The sequence below is a fragment of the Podospora pseudocomata genome (assembly GCF_035222375.1).
Source record: "Podospora pseudocomata strain CBS 415.72m chromosome 2 map unlocalized CBS415.72m_2.2, whole genome shotgun sequence".
Classification (NCBI taxonomy): domain Eukaryota; kingdom Fungi; phylum Ascomycota; class Sordariomycetes; order Sordariales; family Podosporaceae; genus Podospora; species Podospora pseudocomata.
In genome coordinates, this window is record NW_026946366.1 from 169745 (window position 1) to 188071 (window position 18327).

The 18327-nt window shown below is 53.4% G+C and overlaps 5 protein-coding genes across 5 annotated transcripts; 1 reads left to right on the forward strand and 4 right to left on the reverse strand.

Annotated features, from left to right (window-relative positions):
- Nucleotides 1-926: 926 nt before the first annotated feature.
- On the reverse strand, nt 927-3161 carry QC762_205000 (uncharacterized protein; the record flags this gene model as incomplete). The annotated part of the gene is made up of 4 exons (XM_062887393.1): nt 927-1873; nt 1937-2379; nt 2489-2605; nt 2719-3161. 4 exons carry the CDS (start codon nt 3159-3161, stop codon nt 927-929), a joined length of 1950 nt encoding a protein of 649 aa, XP_062745500.1.
- Nucleotides 3162-4068: 907 nt separating this feature from the next.
- On the reverse strand, nt 4069-6872 carry AFG3 (AAA ATPase afg3; the record flags this gene model as incomplete). The annotated part of the gene is made up of 2 exons (XM_062887394.1): nt 4069-4868; nt 4928-6872. The coding sequence occupies 2 exons, from the start codon at nt 6870-6872 to the stop codon at nt 4069-4071; spliced, it is 2745 nt and encodes a 914-aa protein (XP_062745501.1).
- Nucleotides 6873-8022: 1150 nt separating this feature from the next.
- On the reverse strand, nt 8023-12985 carry QC762_205020 (uncharacterized protein; the record flags this gene model as incomplete). Its single annotated transcript, XM_062887395.1, has 8 exons — nt 12669-12985; nt 12363-12531; nt 10939-12122; nt 10741-10868; nt 10614-10678; nt 10204-10530; nt 8916-10152; nt 8023-8863 (listed from the first exon to the last, which is right to left on the reverse strand). The coding sequence occupies exons 3-8, from the start codon at nt 11137-11139 to the stop codon at nt 8023-8025; spliced, it is 2799 nt and encodes a 932-aa protein (XP_062745502.1). The 5' UTR covers nt 11140-12122; nt 12363-12531; nt 12669-12985.
- A 615-nt stretch (nt 12986-13600) lies between these two features.
- MRPL35 (mitochondrial 54S ribosomal protein YmL35) lies at nt 13601-15357 on the reverse strand. The gene is made up of 2 exons (XM_062887396.1): nt 14594-15357; nt 13601-14540 (listed from the first exon to the last, which is right to left on the reverse strand). The coding sequence occupies exons 1-2, from the start codon at nt 15303-15305 to the stop codon at nt 13711-13713; spliced, it is 1542 nt and encodes a 513-aa protein (XP_062745503.1). The 5' UTR covers nt 15306-15357; the 3' UTR covers nt 13601-13710.
- On the forward strand, nt 15005-16807 carry yml6 (54S ribosomal protein yml6, mitochondrial). Its single transcript, XM_062887397.1, has 3 exons — nt 15005-15656; nt 15732-15825; nt 15896-16807. Exons 1-3 carry the CDS (start codon nt 15576-15578, stop codon nt 16699-16701), a joined length of 981 nt encoding a protein of 326 aa, XP_062745504.1. The 5' UTR covers nt 15005-15575; the 3' UTR covers nt 16702-16807.
- Nucleotides 16808-18327: the final 1520 nt, after the last annotated feature.

Consider the following 18327-nt stretch of genomic DNA (forward strand, 5'->3'; position numbering starts at 1 on the left):
AGCGAGTCCCTTCAGTCGTTGCCTGACCCATCATCTACTTCCAGGTTGTATCCTTTCCCCCTGGCAGTTAACGCTGCTAAATTCACGGGCGAGCAAACGCAAAATCTTCTACCCGAATAACTACACCAGAACTGTAAAACCGTCCCGAAGCCACGAGCCGGCTAGACGGAGCAGAGCAGACCAGCACAGCATTAATCCAGCGCCTGACCGCCAACCCAAACAAGAAACCCCTCGATTACGCGCCGACTCGAAAGACCTCGCCCCGAAGCTACCCTCCTCAACACAACACACGATGCTAGGTAGCCTTCACTGCTCAGCTACCTGCCTGTATCGCGGAGCTTACCTGGATAGGCGGAAGACGGGCTGGACAGAACGCAATCGACATTTGCTTTTGAGGGGAAGGTGGACACAGTAAGAGTAGGTGGGTATTTTGGTGTGTGTGATCAACCAGGGCAGGCATTCTCAGGTAGGGATGATACAGACCAGACACACAATACAAAGGGGCCCGGGGGGAACACGGAACAGAAAGAAAAAGAAGAAAAAAAGGCCAAGTGCTGCGAAACACAAAAGAGCATTCTAAAAGATTATGAAGAGGCTAGCTAACCAAGGTGATGTGATGTTCATAGGATGGGAATCTCTAATAAAGTACAGACTTTAGCTATTTGGTTTGAATACTGATTGTCCAAGAGAATCAAGGGAAAATAAAGATCGTATTATGTGTGCCTTGTCCTAAGTGTGAACTGCCTGTCCACCATTGCCATGTCCGTCAAACTATCCCCCATCTAAGCACCCCTACATCCAGCCATTACGCACTCTAAACCCGATCTGCTGGCGGGCTTTAACATACCTGCCTTATATCCCTCTCTAAACACTATCTACTGACGATTTATACACACACCAAATCACTCCAAGCCTCTCCCTGCATATCAAGCCCTATTAATCTCATCCCCCGTACTCTGCCCCCTACTCAACCTCCTCCTGGCAACCCCCCCCTCCCCACCAACCTCTAGCCCCCTACTCTCCCCCATCTCCTCATCGCCCCTCCTCTTCCTCCTCCCCCCCGACCCATCCCCATCCGTCTCCTCCCCAGCCCCCTCCCCCTCCAAAACCCCCCCTTGATCCCTCTGCCCGTTCCCACTCCCCCCAGCCCTTCCCCCAAAGCTATTCCCCCCACAGCTAATCATCGTAAACTCACTCGCAGTCGGCCCATCCAGCACCCCCAACTCCCCCTCCCCCAACCACCTAGGCAGCACCACCGCCCTAACCGGAATCAACAAAATGATAAAAACCGGAAACCCCACCGCCGCCACCGTCTGCGTAATCGCAAACGTCGCCGCAAACCCAAGCAACTCCAACCCAACAAACAAGCAGATCTTCTTGTCAGGACACCCCCTCAACGGACTGTCCCTCGGCCTGAGCTTCCTCTCCTGAAGCAAATACACCAACTTCAGCGTGATCCCATTCCCCTCCAGCGCCTGGAACCCCATAATAAAAAACAACCCCGCCAGAACCCCCTGCGGGATGAGATGCAGCACCGACAGAAGCGGGCCCGTCATAGCGACGAGTGTAATCAGCCCCTGGGCGAGGTTGGAGACGCGTTGTTCCACCACGTGGGTTGCTTTCAGTTGGGGTTTGCCGCCATGCTCGAAAGAGGAAGAGGACGAGGAAGAGGACGAGGAAGAGGAAGAGGTGAGGACTTCTGTTACGCAGAGGGACTCGGTGTGAAAAGGGGCTTGGGGTATCAGACCGTTAGGAAACGGCAGGCCCAACAGCCCCGAGATTCCCGTTGTGAGGCCTAGCAGAAAGAGGTCCCAGTGGAAGCCGGCTGGTTTGCGGAGGGGGTACTCTGAGCCTTGGGCTATGAGGGAGGATACTAGGTTACTGTCAGTGGATGGTGATGAGGGAGAGAAGGGAGAGGGAAAAAAGGGTTAAATACCATTGTGATCAAACCAAAACAACACAGTCAACAAAACCGCAAACGGAATCGCCAAAAACACGTGCCCTATCGGCAAGTCCCAAAAGTGAACAAACCACCCCCTCGACTCCACCGTCGGCATAAATGCTACACCCGTCGGAAGCGTCTCCAAAGGCACATTCTTCATCCTGCCCATGTGGGCAAACCCCGTAAAAAAAATCACCGTCAACGGGGTGCCGTAGTCTTTGATAAACACCCTAATCCAGTGCTTGAACAGCGTGGATTTTGTGCCAATCTCTCCACATATATAAGCAATGCAAAAGACAAGCAGCGACACAACAACCGACAGCCAAAACGGCGAGCCGTCACCGAGCGTCTCGAGGATTTGAACGCCCTTTTGGAGATAAATAAGCGCGACGTAGAAGCCAAAGATGTCACAGGGAAAGCGAGTGACATAGCTAAGCCTGTTTGTTTTCATCAGCTGAATATCATTATAATCCAAAAAAAAAAAAACAAAAAAAAAGTCCAAAAAAAAAAAAGAAAGAAAAACAAAAGGCGGAGGTGAAGACATACCAATTACAAGAATTCGTCACCGCCAAAACCCAATGAAACACCAAACTCCACAGTCCAATCCAGCACATGAACCCAAGGTAGTAAGTCCCAGAGTCCTTCATGATATTATACACCGTACTGCCATCCCACGTTAGCCATCCCTCTCCCTTCCTATCACCAACCCCATCTCATCGGTGCCCCCCCTCCCCCCATCACCACCAACAACAACAGAAACCAAAGAGAGAACTCACTAATTAAAAACCGTAATCGGCCCCGTAACCCCCACAATCACAATCGGCTGGCACGCTCCCACACTAAACACCACCGCCCCCAGCACACTAGCCAACAGCGTCTCGTTCACTCCGTACTCCCCGTTCGTCTTGTGCAGCATGTCCAGACTGAACGCCAACGCGGGCAGGATGTTGGCAAAAAACATGTACACCGTCGCCGGCACGACACGGTAATCCCAGGCGTCGGTCCAGTCGGACCAGTAGTAGGGCAGGCGGCGTTTGATGTCGAGGTACATGCCTCGGCCGAGGTGGATTCTGTGCCATGGTTCTTCTGGTTTGCCGTTTGATGATGGTGATGGTGATGATGGGGCGGGGGGTTGAGGTAATGAGACGGCGGCGGCGGTGTGAGTTGGGAGGAGCTGTTCACCTCCTCCGGGTGGTAATGGGGGTTTCTCTGATGGCATTTTGTGGTTTGTTGCTTTCACTTCTTGAGGGACCGAGTGAGGCGTTCAAAATATGGGGGTGGCTGAACCTCAACGGTCAGCGAGGCTGGTCGAACCCGCGCGCGGCTGTAAGTTGAGACCGCTGAGTGAGATGAGATGAAAACCAACCCCAGACTGAGCCTCCCTCAATCCAGAGAGCAAAATCCTCTTCAATTCCTGTCAGTTATTGATGCAGCGCAATTGATGCCATGAGCGTATCATCCATCAACAACGTCAGAAATTGATGAAATAGAACACCCCGAGAAAAAGCTGCGTTCGGCACCGTGGCGGCGACTTCCCCCCCAAAAAACGACCAAAGCCAACTAGAAAAAGAAAAAAAAGAAGCCAAGAAACCGGCCCCACAAGCCCGCTAATCCCCGGTTTGTCTAACAACGTCTGATGTCACCCTTCATTGTTCTTTCACGTTTTTCCCCAAGTCCCTGAAAATCATCGCCCTCAAAGACCTCATTCATATTGTAACCGTACAGATTCAAAGCCTCAACAGCAACGTAATCATAGTAGAGGAAGGGTATCTCAAAAACCTATACCACAATTCTCCCACTTACACCACCAACCTCCACCACACCACACACCATCAATCTATCATAATACTTTTACATTTCATATACAAAGGAAAATAGAGTTTATAGTAGTACATAGACACATGCCGCTTCCCCCCCCTTCCCTTCCACTCCTCCTCCCCCCCTCCGTATCAATCCCAAACAATGCACCTAAAAAGCATCATTCGACCTGATTTTACCACTTAAACCCACCCCATGATGCTGTCCTTTTTCTTTTCTTCCCAGAGTATAATAACGTAACCACATGAAAAGAACACACACGAGTTGAGTTTTTGTAAAAATCTACCTCATCACACACCGACATTCATTCACCTCTTCTCCTCTCCATCCTCATGCTCCTTCATAGCAGGCTCTGGACCCCCAGGTGTATCCGTGCTCTCGGTGGGAAAAGGCGGTGCGGCCGTCCCCTTGCCCCCCTTTCCGTCAAAGTACTTGGAAAACTCCTCCTTCTCCGGCCACTCCCTCGGTCCCAGCAGCCTGACCAGGTCATCTCTGCTCAGCACCTCCTTCTTCAGCAGCTCCTCGGCCACAATCCCAACCTCCTTCTTCCTCGCCGTCAGCAGGTCCTTGCACTGCTTGTACGCCTCGTCCACGATTCTCCGGACCTCGGCGTCAATCATCTGGGCGGTCGACTCGGCAAACGGCTTCTTGAGCTGGTTCTCGTCGTTGTTGAAGTGGAGCGGTCCGAGCTTCTTGGACATGCCCCATTGGGTGACCATGGTGGTGGCCATGTGGGTGACCTTCTTGAAGTCGTCAGAAGCACCGGTGGTGACGGTGGGGAAGTGAAGCTCCTCAGAGACGCGACCGCCGAGGGTCATGGCCATGCGGTCCATGAGCTGGTTGGTCGACATGAGGTAAGCGTCGGTGGCGGGGAGGTACTGGGCGTAACCGAGAGCGCCCTGGCCACGGGGGATGATGGACACCTTGAGGAGAGGGTCAGCCCACCGGAAGTACCAGCCGCAAACAGCGTGACCAGCTTCGTGATAGGCAACTGTCCTCTTCTCTTCGGGGTCGAGGACGAGAGACTTGCGCTCGAGACCACCAATGACACGCTCGATGGCCTGCTCGAAGTGGATCATGGCAACACTGGAAGCGTTGGCACGAGCAGCTATGAGAATAGTCAGCACTAGACTTTACGATGAAACGAAAAAGTGAGAAGAAACATACCAATAAGAGCAGCCTCGTTGACCGCATTGGCAATGTCAGCTCCGGCAAACCCAGGAGTCAACGCGGCCAACCGACCAGTCAAGTAGGTCAAATCCTCATTCGTCAGAATCTTCTTAAGATGCACCTTGAAAATATCCTGACGACCCTTCATCGTCGGCCGATCAATGTGGATATGTCTGTCAAAACGGCCAGGACGCATCAGAGCCTTGTCGAGAATGTCAGGTCTGTTCGTGCCGGCCAACACAACAACCTGCTCCGAGGTGTTGAAGCCGTCCATCTCGGTCAAGATCTGGTTCAGCGTCGACTCCCGTTCGTCGTTGCCACCGCCCCTGAAGCCGCCGCCCTCCGAACGGGACTTTCCAACCGCATCAATCTCATCGATAAAGACGATGCAGGGAGCGTTCTTTCTCGCGGTCGAAAACAGATCCCGAACCCTCGAGGCACCAACACCGACAAACATCTCGACGAACTCGGAGCCACTGACAGAATAAAACGGCACCTGAGATTCGCCAGCCGTGGCTTTGGCCAAAAGCGTCTTGCCAGTACCGGGCGGACCAGACAAGATCGCACCCCTCGGGATCTTGGCACCCAGCCTCTGGAACCGCTCCGGCGACTTCAAGAAGCTCACAAACTCCATAATCTCCGTCTTGGCCTCATCCATACCCGCCACATCCGCAAACTTGACCTTGACAGCCGCATCATGGTTGAACTCCTTGGCCTTGCTCTTGCCGAAACCAAAGACGCCGCTGCCACCACCACCCATACCAGCACCGGCCCGTCTCGCCGACCAGATCAGCAGACCCATGATCATCAACGTTGGCCCAAAAGCAATCAACAAGTTGCTAAAGTTGCTCTCAGAGGCATACGAGACCGGTATCCTGTCCGAGGTCGGGATCCCCAGTTCCTGCTGCGCCTCGTCCAGTCTCCTCTCAAAGGCATCAATAGAGCCAATGGTGAAGTAGTAATGGAACCCAGGCTTGCCAGCAGTAGACCCAGGGTAAACAGAGTTGACCGCCTCCCTATCCAGCTCAACCTTGACCCGGTCGTGATCAACAATCAGCTTCTTGACCAAGCCCTTGTCCAAAAACGTCCTCCGCAGCTCCTGCCAGGTGATCTCCCTAGAGTTATCCCCACCCATAAACAGCGACAGCAGGGGATACAGCAAAATAGCACCCACCACCCAGCTCATGGTGTCCGACAGCTGGAATCCCGGTCTAGGCGGTGGCGTCCCCCTCTTCCTTTGCTGTCCCTTCTGCTTCCCCTCCCCATCTTGCTTCTCCTCCCCATCCTGCTTCCCCTCCCCATCCTGCTTCTCCCCCTCCTCCTTCTCCCCAGGCTTCCTACTCTCAAAACTCACCCTCCTCGCCTCCCTCTCCGCCCTCTTCCTCCTCTCCTCCTCGACCTCCTCCTGCTGCGCCTGAAACTCCTGAATATCCTCCAGCATCTTCGGAAAGTACCTCATCGCCCTCAACGCATCCATCATCCCCAGCTTAGGGAAATCCCCCGTCCAGTTCTTGACCATAATGTCATGAAACTCCTTTGGCAAACCCGGCACTTTGTTCACGTCGAAGATCGCCCTCAGCTCCGGCGGCATCTGTATCACACCCAGGAGCTTCTCCACCTTTTTCAGCTCCTCCTCCGACAGGCGGACCCAGCCGCGGGGTATTGGCTTCTCTTCTTCGGTTCCTGGTGGTGTCGTGACGTCTCGGTGGTGGTCATTGTTGTTGTTTTCGGGTGGCCCGGCAGGAGGAGGGGGGGGGTTGGTCGATTGGAATCTTCTCGAGAGAACAAAAACTGAACCGGCTGGGGAGGACGAAATAATCCGGGGGTGTCGAGCTGCTCGAATGGCTGGGCTTGTGATCGCTCGGAGGGGTAGACTCCTCCTTGCGCCGCCGCTGCCGCCGCCGCCGAGGGCAGCCAGTCGGCAGGCTGGGGATCGGAACATGGCTTTTGTTGCGTCTTATGTCCCCTTGTCTAAATCAAGTCGACCCCCTTTTCACCTTCGTTGTGAAAGCTGCGTCCGGTTTTGTTGTGGCGTACAACCACAAGAACGCAGTCGAGAAAGATGGTGGGATGTGGTGATGCGATGCAGGATTGCGAAAGGACCGACCACCAGCAGCAGGTGTGGTGGATTTCTTGGCAACCCGAACCAGCAAGCAGCAGTTTAAAACGAACCGTGACCTTTTCTACCAGCTTGATAAGCAGCGGCCCACCGCCTGCGCTCTCACCACTAACCACTAGCGGCAACTTGTAGGAAAAACTCGTTGAAATTGCCTACAGGAAGCGGGCAGTCTTTGGAACAAGCCCAACTTTCTGTTGTTGTGGTTCAAGTGAGCCGCAGTGTTGACAGCAAAGAGGTTTTCCTCCCTGTACGAAAGCTCTGCAAAATCCCATTCGATGATGATGCTGTGCGGCGAGAAACACCTACCTAAAGCTCATCCGACCTTATCCCGAAATGTCCTAGCGCCGAGTCACGTGGGGAGGGGCTACAAAGCTATGGAATTATTGGACTCCTGGCCTAAAGTCTATACAAAATACAGAAGCTCCATAGCCCCCAAAAGTGCCCGGACAGGCTCCTCCTCCGTAGGCAGTGTGGTGCTGACGTATGGAGTCCACAAGAAGGCAGGTGAGCATGCTTAGCTTGGTCACAACAACCATGACGAGCTTTAGCTTAAAGCTCACGATCCTGATGCTACTGCAGATACCTTTAAAATAACCAATCCATTCATCTGATGTTTAGCAGCAAAACAAGACAGAAGATGCACCTGAGCAGAGACGTCCTTCTAATTCAAGCCCCTATATACCCTCCCACATTCCTCACCCATAGCAAGTTACACATTCCCATGCAACCACCCAGCACAACAATGCTTCCCAAAGAAAATCATCAACTGAACTAAACAAAAGGGGGAATCCGTTCAAAACAACAACAACAACAACAACAACAACAACAAGAAAACAAAATCCCAAAAATCCCCAATGCCAATCCATCACGCCCACCCATGAATTTCCATTCCCATAACATTCCATCCACCCTTTTCCCTTTCCAAAGATGCCCAACCCCCTTTTTACCTTTCCACAGCCCCCGTTTCCCACCTCTACATCCTCCCAGACACCTCCCCCCCAAAATTCCCATTCTCCACACTAGGATACGCCCCCCCGCTCATCTCGGCCCAATCCCAATCCAACGTCATCGGCAAGCTAAACAAGTCCTGCGGCAACATAGGCTGCTGAAAAAACCCTCCCCCCAGCGGCGGGCTCGTCAGTCCCCCTGTCCCTCCCATCGTAACTGAATTCATCGGATCAAATCCTCCCATATCATACCCCCCGTAATCACCACCACCACCCGGAACACCGCCTCCACCATTCGGAGGCGCAGCTGCAAAATCCCCATGCCACCCCGTTGGCGCCATACCAGGCGACGAACTCGAGCTCATTGTCCCTTGGCCGTTGGCGGCGCCGTTCATCGGGCCGAACCCAGTGTTTGGTGGTGAGCGGTGGTCGTTTGGTGGTGGGGAAAGGTTGTTGTTCGGGGGCTGATGTTGGTTGTTCATGGAATGGGATGCTTGTGGTGTGGCAGAGCCGGCTGTTGTCGGCCGGGGTGTAGGAGCGGCGGCTGCTGGGTTGGGGTTGAAGGATGGGGAGTCTCCGGTAGCAGTTGTTTTGGCAGCTGGTTGCTCGGTATTCTTCCTCTTCCGCCTGTTGGCGTGTTCCTTCTCCGCCTTTTCCACCACCACCTTTGCAATCCGCTCAAACTCTGAACAAACTCCCAGCATACGGTGGACACCACCTGTCTCGGCTTCTACGCCGAGCATAGACAAGAAATTGACCACCACGTTCATAAGCTTTGCGTCTGACCGGGCTCTTGGGTCCAGTGGATTTTGCAACACGTTGCCGAAGAGGGTAACGAGGGCTGATACTGGGAAGTAGAGGACCATCCTACATAATAATTAGCAATTACGCAGCCGAGAATCGGACGGGAGCAACTTACCAAACACAAGAGAAATCCCCCTGAGGGATGTACTTGAGCAGAGAAATCGACGCCCTAGCAGCCGTAGTGCACAACGCCGCCGATGAGAAAATGCGAGGGTTCAATGGCCTAGCATTAAGCCCCTGAATAGCATAGTTGGACAACCTGCTGGTCCAATACCCATGATGAATCGACATCCGGTGAATTGTCGTCAAGCAGTTGTAATAGTTAAAGTGCAGCATGACGATGTGCAGAATCAGCGGCGTGTGCGATGCCTTGATTTCGTGTTCCGGTCGGAAGTCGATGGGAATCCTGTCCTTCCAGTCCTCAAGCTCCTGGTCGAGTTCGCCAATGGTGTTCAAGAGCTCGCCATCAGACTGCTTTGTCGCCTCTGTCGAGTACAACCTGTTGTAAACCCTGCTCTCAACAATGGATAGCTCACACATAACCCTAAACAGGTTCATCTTCCCCTTTCCGTCCGCCAGCGGAATGTTTCCGATGCCATCCGCCGGGTCAGCGTCAGGCAGCTCGACGTTCATGTCGCTATCATCCTGTGCCGGTGGTCTTCCTGATCGGAGGCAAAGATCCTTGTCCAGCATGTAGGCAATCCAAAACACTCTCTTGCGCTGCTCGATTTCGATCGGGTTCAAATTGAAGTTGGTGCCCTTCTTGTGAAGGCCGATGGTGTGCGCCAGTCGGATGGCAGTCGCAATGATAAGTGACGATGGCTGCGGGTTAGGAGTGCCTTGCATAAACATAGCCATACCCAGCAGAGCCTGCACACTAAGCAGATCCGTGCAGCGCATCACAATCTCCGAAAAGCAAGCCATGGCGTTCTTCATGTATGCCCAAGCCTTGTCGTCCTCTTCCTGTGGTACAAGGTTGCTCATCACCCGCAGCCGATGAGCGATAGCCAGAGCCACGTTCAAACTCGCCCACCATCCAGATCCAGTATATGGGTCGCTGGAATATTGTCGCTCTACCAGATGCATAAACGTCGGTTGGTGGAAGAGCGGGAACATGCAGTTGAAGTTCTCGAAATAGTCCTTGAGCAGCGAAAGGGCCTCGTTCTTTGGTGGCAGGTCACGGAAGATGACTCGGCGGAAGAGGTCACCAAACACATCAGGCTTCCATGCAGTCCACTTGTGGTCGTCGATCGAGACATCAGAGATCATCTGCTGGAACGAAGAGTCGCCCATCTTCTCATTCACCCACTGGATACCCTTGGGTGAGAAGATGGAGAAACCGGACGAGGAGCCTTTCCCGTGTCAGTAACAAGTAGTAAGCTGATCACAGACCAAAGACTTACCAATATATCTCGTCTCACCAATGTTATTGGTGACCAGCGAGCACATCATCTCACTCAGCTCAGCAACCTCCTCCTGCTCCTCTCCCTCTCCATCCTTTTCTGGCGTGATAGACTTCCTCTTATCCTTACTATCCCTTGCTGGCTCCGGCGAAGCCAAGGAGCTCTGAGGAGTGGAGACATTGCCATCATGCCCCGACGTGGCCTGTGATGGCGACGTTGGATTCGACGCAGCCTGAGAAGCCTGTCTCGACCGCTGCTGCTTCTCCGCAAGCTTCTTCTCCAACGTCCCCAGATCGGTAGCGCCATTGTCATCTTCCCCAAGCAGACCTGCGCCAAGACCGTTAGTGGACCACGCCCTCAAGTTAAGCTGCTATTTAAGGAAGCCAAGGTTGGGGAAAAGCTATGCGTACCTGACAGCCTCAACAGGTGTTCCATACGACCTAATCTATTCTCGAGACCTTCGATGTATTTGGCCCTGTGGTCGATTTGTCAGCTCAATGGTTCAACAGCAAACCCGAGCTTGTCCTAAATACGCACCCCTTGGGCGGATTCCTCTTCTTTTCCACCTGTGTGAAGACGCAGTCTGTCTTGTAGTTGATGCAGTGTGTACATGCTGGTAACTTTCCGTCGCATTTGATCTTCTTCTTCCTGCACATATCGCATGCCTGCAGATTGCCCAGCGGGTCAGCAAAACGCCACATCCCGTCGTCGAGACCAAGTATTTCTTCAACTCACCCTTGCGATCCTCCTCCTCTTTGCTTCGTTTGTGTCTTCAAGTAGCCCATGGTCTCCAAACATTTGCGCAGCCATAAGGTCGGGTGGTAGTTGCGGCATAGGCATGCCATGTTCAGCATAGCCGCCGAAGATCTGGGGTGGTGGATTCATAAGCGGTGGTGGTTGTATGGGCATCTGAAAGCCCCCGTGCATGTGGTCCATTGTGAATAGTTTTATCGCCTAACCGGCGTTCGTTCGTCGCAAACTCGATATCAAGATGGCAAAAGCGCAATGTGAGGTAGCGAGAAGGTATGTCAGATCGGTCGAAACCGTTGCGAGCACCGATCGATAATATAGATATTAGGCGGGGCCGAGCGGGACGATGAAGTGTGGAGGGGGCGGTAGGAGGGTGTGTCGAGTATCACTATCGTAGGCGCCGGGCAGAAAAAGGGTTGCTATTATTACCGTCCACTCTTTAGCCTTTCTTTGCGGGCTGTCGTCGAATCAGGGGAAAAGTGTGTCGGATGGTCCGGGTATAGGGGGGCTGAGCTGCTGCTGGATACAATTCGACTGCTATGCCGACAAAAGACATCCGAATATCACCTCAGCACTTCTTCGGTCGCGGGGTTATTCGTGTGGGTTCGACAGCTTCGGTTGTGACACAGCACAAAGCTCGGGTCAGTGGAGGTTCAGGTTCCTCCAAAAATCTGTAGCTAGCTCGCTGGGATCCAATGTCTTGGAGCGGGAGGAGTCGCACGAAGGCAAGCCACGCCGCGGATTGAAGCAGAGGCTGTCGGGAAACCGGGGAAGCGACGGCAGGATATCGATGTGGAATTGCAACTGCGATTCTTCGTTATAGTTGTCGTCGACCAAGCCGACGGTGTGAGAGTGGGTTGATTGTTCGTTATATACAGTCGAAAAGATTCGAAACCAGCAAAAGGGAGGCAAGACAGTCACGAAGAAAGAAGAGCTGCGGCAAAGTGCCCATATTAAGGTGTGTCGGGTGTCAGGACCCCAGTTCAGTGTGTCCCCGGCGGGCTGCGTTAGCGGGGGACGCGCGCGAGCGATCACCAAGACCTGACGACGTTAGGCAGGACAGGCATGTGGCATGTGGGGGCTGGGGTTGGGTGACTGAGCGCACGGGCTGGCGGCCGAAATTCAGGGTGTTCTGCTTCACTGTTCCACCTCAGGTCAGAGGGCTGCTGCTGCTGCTTGGTAAGCTTCACCTCCACAATCAAGCCGATGACGACGCCGACCGTTTTCCCCTCGGGGTTTATTGATCTTGCAAAGTCCGCTCTCTTCAGTTCGAATCGTCCAGATGGGGGCATATGAAGCGGCACAGAGGGCCCGGGGGGAATATTCCCCCATCCCCAGACATCATCTACACGCACTGCCCACTATGCCGAGCCCGTTCTCTGTTGTCAAACTGCAGGAGTACGACCTACCCCAGACCGGATCCGAACATTGAAAGCTCAACACTTTAGGGGGCATTCACCGCACCCCAGACCCGTAGTCCGGCGTTTGGAAGTGGGTTGAGGGCTAACACTATAGCTAGCCACCATTTAGGGGGTGGAAAGGAGCCCGGGCGTTATCAAAGGTGGTATCTTGTAGTACCTATCAGAGACAACAACTCTTCAGTCAGGTATCTATCAAACAAGGTGCCTTGCCCATTACGATCACCCGTCTCAAGGCCTCCAAAATGGACTGATGATATTGACCAGCAGGTATGATGGCGGTTACGCAAAACTCACAAAATTCCAGGCATTGCAGAACTTTTCCCATGATGATGATGATGTTCAGGGACTCAATATCATGCCATGCCTCACCGAGAGCTTCTGGGCTCTTCTCCAAGGTTTCCACTGTCCTCGAGACCCGTGGTTGTCGAGGTCGATCATAAACTGCCAATCCCGTCAGAGGGCGGCCTCTTCTGGAATCTGGATTCGAGCTCAGTCGGTTCTTTCGCGGGCAAGGGGTTCCCAGAAGCCGCCGGTTGTGAGACAGTGATGAAACGGGCATGTGTTGCCGTGGAGGGGTCGTCGACCAGAAACCCCGCCGCTTGGACGTTGATGTCACCATGGTCAGTCATGACAAATCCACCGGCTTTCTAAACTCTTGAAATTCTTTTTAATTTATTTTTTCAGAGTCGTTGCTGGAGACTGGTTGTCAATTTTGCCAAGCACCCTATACGTGGAACTTTCAACGTCGTCCCATCTCGGAAGCATCAGAGATAAGACGAGGCTTAACGCTTACAGTGGATGACACAACCACTTCGCATAGATGGTCTCGGATCAGAACTGTTTCCTAGTTCGAGTAGTCAAGTGATATCTGAGTGGCCAGGAAGATTGCTGCAGGCCTGATCAAGCTGATCGGCAACACAAAGGGGCTTTGTGGTCACCTTGAATGCGCCACCAGTGTCTTTGAAGGCTATCCGATCATAGCCTTGGTGGTCGAGGCTCAGCTAGGTTGTGTTTTGGCCTTGAGTTCCCAAAATGGCAACTTTATATCATGTAATAGAACGTCGATCTCTTCTTAGCAACGTGGGCGTCAACTAGTAAAGAGGTATAGCTCCAAGATCTATGTCTTCACGGTGGCCGGCAGGCGTGCAAAGACTGACCAAAAGCCTAAGCTTCGAGCCCCAGTCTTTGCTCGTATATATTGCACACAACGACATGAACAAGGGTCAATGCCCACATGGTATTCAACATGTCTAATATACAGCCCGTGGCATGGCATTTAAACACACCCAATACACACTTATAATACAATTCCACCCCATTTTCATTCTCTCCCCCCCTAATACTTGAGCCCCTTGATCCTCTTGGAGTACTTCCACAAGCTCTTGTACTTGGGCTTCTGCCTCTTCGCCTCCCAACCCCTCGCCTTCCTAGGCGGCTTGAGCGAGTGCACCCGCGGCTGCTTAAACTCAACATCCGCCCCCGGAATACCATGCCTAGCCATCACCTCAGCCGTATGCTCATCCCACACGCTCCTGAAAAGCGTGAACCCGACCGGATTAAGATCAAACTTGTCCCTGAACGACTTGAGCGAGAACCCTTCTCTCCCACCGTACATCTCCTTGAGCTTGCCAAGATCAAGAGGCTGGTTGTTGTTGTGCTCAAGAACAAACACGCTCAGGCGGTGATAAGGCGAGCCCTTTTGGGCAGTGGGGGGCAGCCAAGGGATGGCGAGGGTGCCGTCTTCGGGGAGGCCGCCCTGGGGGGATTCAGAGTTGGCTTTGGAGTTGAGACGGTGGAGGTTGAGAGAAGTCGAAGTGGGAGACCAGGGAATGTTGGTGACCATGAAGTGCAGCCGGCGGCCGTACGAGTCCGTCTCCGGGTTGGGAACGTCCGAGTCCATTACCACGACGGAGAGGAGACGCTCGCCAGAGTTGAAGACTTGCATGCGGAGGTTGGGGGGGCTTTCGGTGATGAGCGAGTCGAGGATGGTTCCGGGGGGTGCTTTGTAGCCGCGGAAGGTCATCTTGACGTCCATGGTTGGGTCGAACTTGGGGAGGATGTCGGGGACGATGTTGAACTGGTGGATACGCTGGGTGATGATCTTGTAGTCCATGGAGCGCCACTTGTTATCGGCAAGGTAGCGGTAGATGGGCTTGTTCATGTCACCTGGGTGCATGTTAGTGAAAGCTGGCGGCGGTATAAAAAGGACATCAACGCACCGTGCCCGTCCTCGAACCGCCTCTTGACCACGGGGTCGTTGATATCGGCTTGAATCTTGAGCTCCTCGACATGTTTCCTCAAACTCTCCAACCGCTTCTGCTTAAACACCTCGCCTCCTCTGTAAGTGCTGGCGTCTGTCTGCTCTATCCGCTTGATTCTCGCAAGCTCTGCCTTGATCTTGGCGATCTTCTCCTCTCTGTCCTTGGCCAAAACCTTGCGGGCCTCCTGGAAGCACTGGTATGGCAGCTGCTCGAAAGGAATGTCGCCTGTGGTAGCAATAGCAGCTCTCCTTCTCCTAGAACCAAGTTCTGGTGACAGCAGCTTGGCCAGCTCCTCCTCTGATCCCTGCTTGATTGCTGTGATCTCTGAGGCCTTCTTCTGGACAAGAACGGCAGCATCAGCGGCGAGCTTCTGCGCATCAGATCCTGCGGGGGTTGTCGTCGTGGGCTCATCGCTGCGACTGGGGGTCGACGAAAATTGGCGAATAGCGGCGACCATTGGCCTGGACTGACATGTTGCCGTGGTGCTGGTAGCTTGCCTGAGAGACCGCACAAGGGGCCGGGCAACCTGCTGAGTCCCCGACATGATTTCTGAATATTTCGGAGCTGTCTTGGGCTCCCAATTCCACCTATGCCCTGAGCTGTTGAGGATCTGGTCGGCCTTTCGCTTGTCTCTTGAGCCGGCGCCGATAGAGAAAATTCGTGGACCCATGCACGGCGGTTCATCCAGTCAGCTTCTCGCACGCCCAGGGGTCCAGTAAACGTCCGGCCTAGCAAGCGTCTGTGCGCCAACGACTCCAGATCTTTTTTCAGAGCTTCAAGAGAAGCAGCCAGCGACAGTCAAGATATTCGCGAATTGCCCGACAGAGCGGATATAAGGTCATTCTTGGGAGGGACGATAGCGGGCGCCTTCACTCGGCCTTTTTCTACAACCCGCCGCTTTTCTGGTCGAGCACCGATTGCCGACGACAGACCCCCCGCAATGGCCGGCAAGGGGATGAGGTGCCTCAGCGAGGCGATGAGGGGCTTGAGCCTCGGTGCGCAAACATGCAGAACAGTCCCAGTGTGTATTTTCTGTCCGGCCTTGGTTCTGGGTTAGATTTGGACAGTCTTGCTGATATGCTGTGCCCATGACCAGGTCCGCACAGCTCCGTTAATATCAAGGCGGTCCATGGCCACCGAGGCGCCCGTTTCCAAAATCACACGATCAGTAGCTGAGAAATGGACTCCCAGTATGCGATAGCCTCACTCGGTCTACGAATGACCATACAACAGTGATATTTTTGCTAACAGAGCTAATAGTCACCACTGTCCCTGTTACCGTCCACTCCTTCCCCGACCTTGCCCCCCGCTCCCTCGAAACATACTCAGCCAAGCACCTCTACCTCCCCCTCCGGCGCGACATTCTTCACCTTGCGGTCGTCTACGAAGGTGACAACACACGACAAGGTACGGCCCAAGCCAAGACTCGCTGGGAGGTCGCCGGTTCCCACAGAAAGGTTCGCCCACAAAAGGGCTCGGGCAGAGCTCGTGTTGGCAACAAGCAGTCACCGCTACAACGCGGTGGTGGTAAATCCCACGGTCCCCGAAACCGCGATTTCGGCACTAAGCTCAACCGCAAGGTCTACGATCTGGCCTGGCGCACAGCTCTTTCTTACCGGTATCGCCGTGGCGAGCTCATCGTTACCGAGGACGGGCTCGATCTCCCTCTCCCTGAGGACTTCCTCCAGCAAGCCCAGGACGGCCTCTTGACCCGCGAGCTTGAGGATGCCTTTATTGAAAAGTACGTTGGCGAGATGCTGGGAGCGATGCAGTGGGGCAAGGCTCATGGCAGGACGACATTCATCACGGGGGAGGAGCGGATGAACCTGTTCACCGCGATGGGGGTGGCGGGTGAGAACGGCAGGGCTTTGGAGCTGGAGGATGTGGATGTCAAGGATTTGCTTGAGACGGGCAGGATTGTCGTGGAGAGGTCGGCCCTGAAGGAGATGATCAAGCGGCATAGGAGTGATCTGGTGACGAGCATTTTCCTGCCTGGCCAGAAGAACACCAAGGAGACAACAATGGGCACTGTTGTTTACCCGTCTAGCAAGGTTTCATATGCCTAGTTCAGAGTTGATGGAGGCCCTGGTTTGTATTATACACTAAAAGAAACACTGCTGGATTAGGGGCAGTTGTTGTATGTAAATTGTTACTATTTGGAAGCCATGTACTATTTGGTTTGTCGTTTGTGCTTCTTTTGGGCTCCTGCTTGTATAACCTCAGATAGATGCTGCAGAGGGTGCTCAAGGACTTTGTGGCACTGTCAGATGACTCCTGCCATGAGGATTGCTGCCAGTGCCCAACAACTGCCTTGTGTGGGTGGTGAGTGCGTATTGACAAGCCACAATCAATGTCATCGCCGATTTTCACAGTGCCAGCTGTGGAGCAGCAGTCAGGAGCAGGCAGAGCGCCCCGCTTTTTCATGTGCGAATTTGCAGGCGTGCACAGACCAATCCCCTTGTGTATATAACTTCGCCCGCCCTCCCATCAACTTCCTTCCCTTCTTCTTTTTTTTTCTCCATCCAAGTGCAGGGGTTTTACGCGTATCAGTGAGGATTCGTCCGAGATCGCGTTTTTGCTAGTTGAAAACTACATACCTGACCGCTCTTGTTGGGACTCGTTCCTGGCAGGGAATTTTTGGAATTACCAACTTCTTCAGCTTTGGAGAGAAATTCTGGTCTTGTTTTTCATTGCCAACGCTTGCTTGGTTCGAGCGTGGCAAGGAAGAGCGGCGATTGGATTGTGGGAGGGGGATTACAACGAATCGAACACGACTTGTCTAACAGCGACTTTTTGATTTTGGCGCTGCGATGGGAGGGTCGTCTTTTTTGGGTTGACCAGTCTGTGATGGTCACGACTTTGATGAGAGGGGCTGTGCTTGGACAACTTCGAAACATTGGTCTCTGACGCGGTCGCCCGGGCGGTCACTGAGTCGAGAGGGAAGAGTCGCACGACGTGTCAGAGTTGGGCCGGCTCGTGATGCAACAGTGCTTTTGAGTTTTGAGCGTGTTCAACAAAGTTTGATATGGGTGGTGGAGTTGTGGATTGCTGGCGTTTGATAATATCGAAATTTGGCCGCGCCATGAGTTGTCGCTCGTGGGCTGGTTATCATCACCCGCCAGCACTGCTCTCCAGATTTGTCAGCCCATCTCACGCACTGTGTAACCCCCCATATTCGTGACTCTCTCTCTATTCCAACAACCCTGCTGTAAATCATCGAGAATAGTAGTGATAATGAGCATCTTGACAATGACATAAATGGGATATAGCCAAATGACGTCGTGCTACATGCTGAGGATATGCAACGGCGATCGCTTCAGCCCAGCGGTCTGGACAGTGAGGTTTTAGGTTCGTAGGTTTGTGGCACATCAGCCCGATTTCTTCAGGGCGGTCCAAGGCGGCCGCCGCTTGTTGCCTGGGTGGGTGGTGTGGAGGACAACGTCCGATGGACCAACCGATCAACAGAAACGCCGGCTCCTTAGTGTGACTCTTTATCAATCACACGGAATTCTCGGAGTCAGAGAGAGAACTGAATAGCGTCTTATAACGATATAATAACTGAATGGATAATGGCAATGGTATCTCCTCAATTCATCGAAGATGGAAATTGATAATGGACATCCGGCGGCGGGCAGCGGGCCGTCGAGATCAAATCGCCAAAAGGCTGGATGGAAAGCAGGCACCCGATTGGC

Coding starts and splice junctions, on each gene's coding strand:
- MRPL35 (XM_062887396.1), bottom strand. CDS start 15,305: ATGGGTCCACGAATTTTCTCTATCGGCGCCGGCTCAAGAGACAAGCGA. Junction 14,541..14,593: donor GCGGTTCGAGGACGGGCACG/GTGCGTTGATGT, acceptor ACATGCACCCAG/GTGACATGAACAAGCCCATC.
- yml6 (XM_062887397.1), top strand. CDS start 15,576: ATGGCCGGCAAGGGGATGAGGTGCCTCAGCGAGGCGATGAGGGGCTTG. Junction 15,657..15,731: donor AAACATGCAGAACAGTCCCA/GTGTGTATTTTC, acceptor GCCCATGACCAG/GTCCGCACAGCTCCGTTAAT. Junction 15,826..15,895: donor AGCTGAGAAATGGACTCCCA/GTATGCGATAGC, acceptor CAGAGCTAATAG/TCACCACTGTCCCTGTTACC.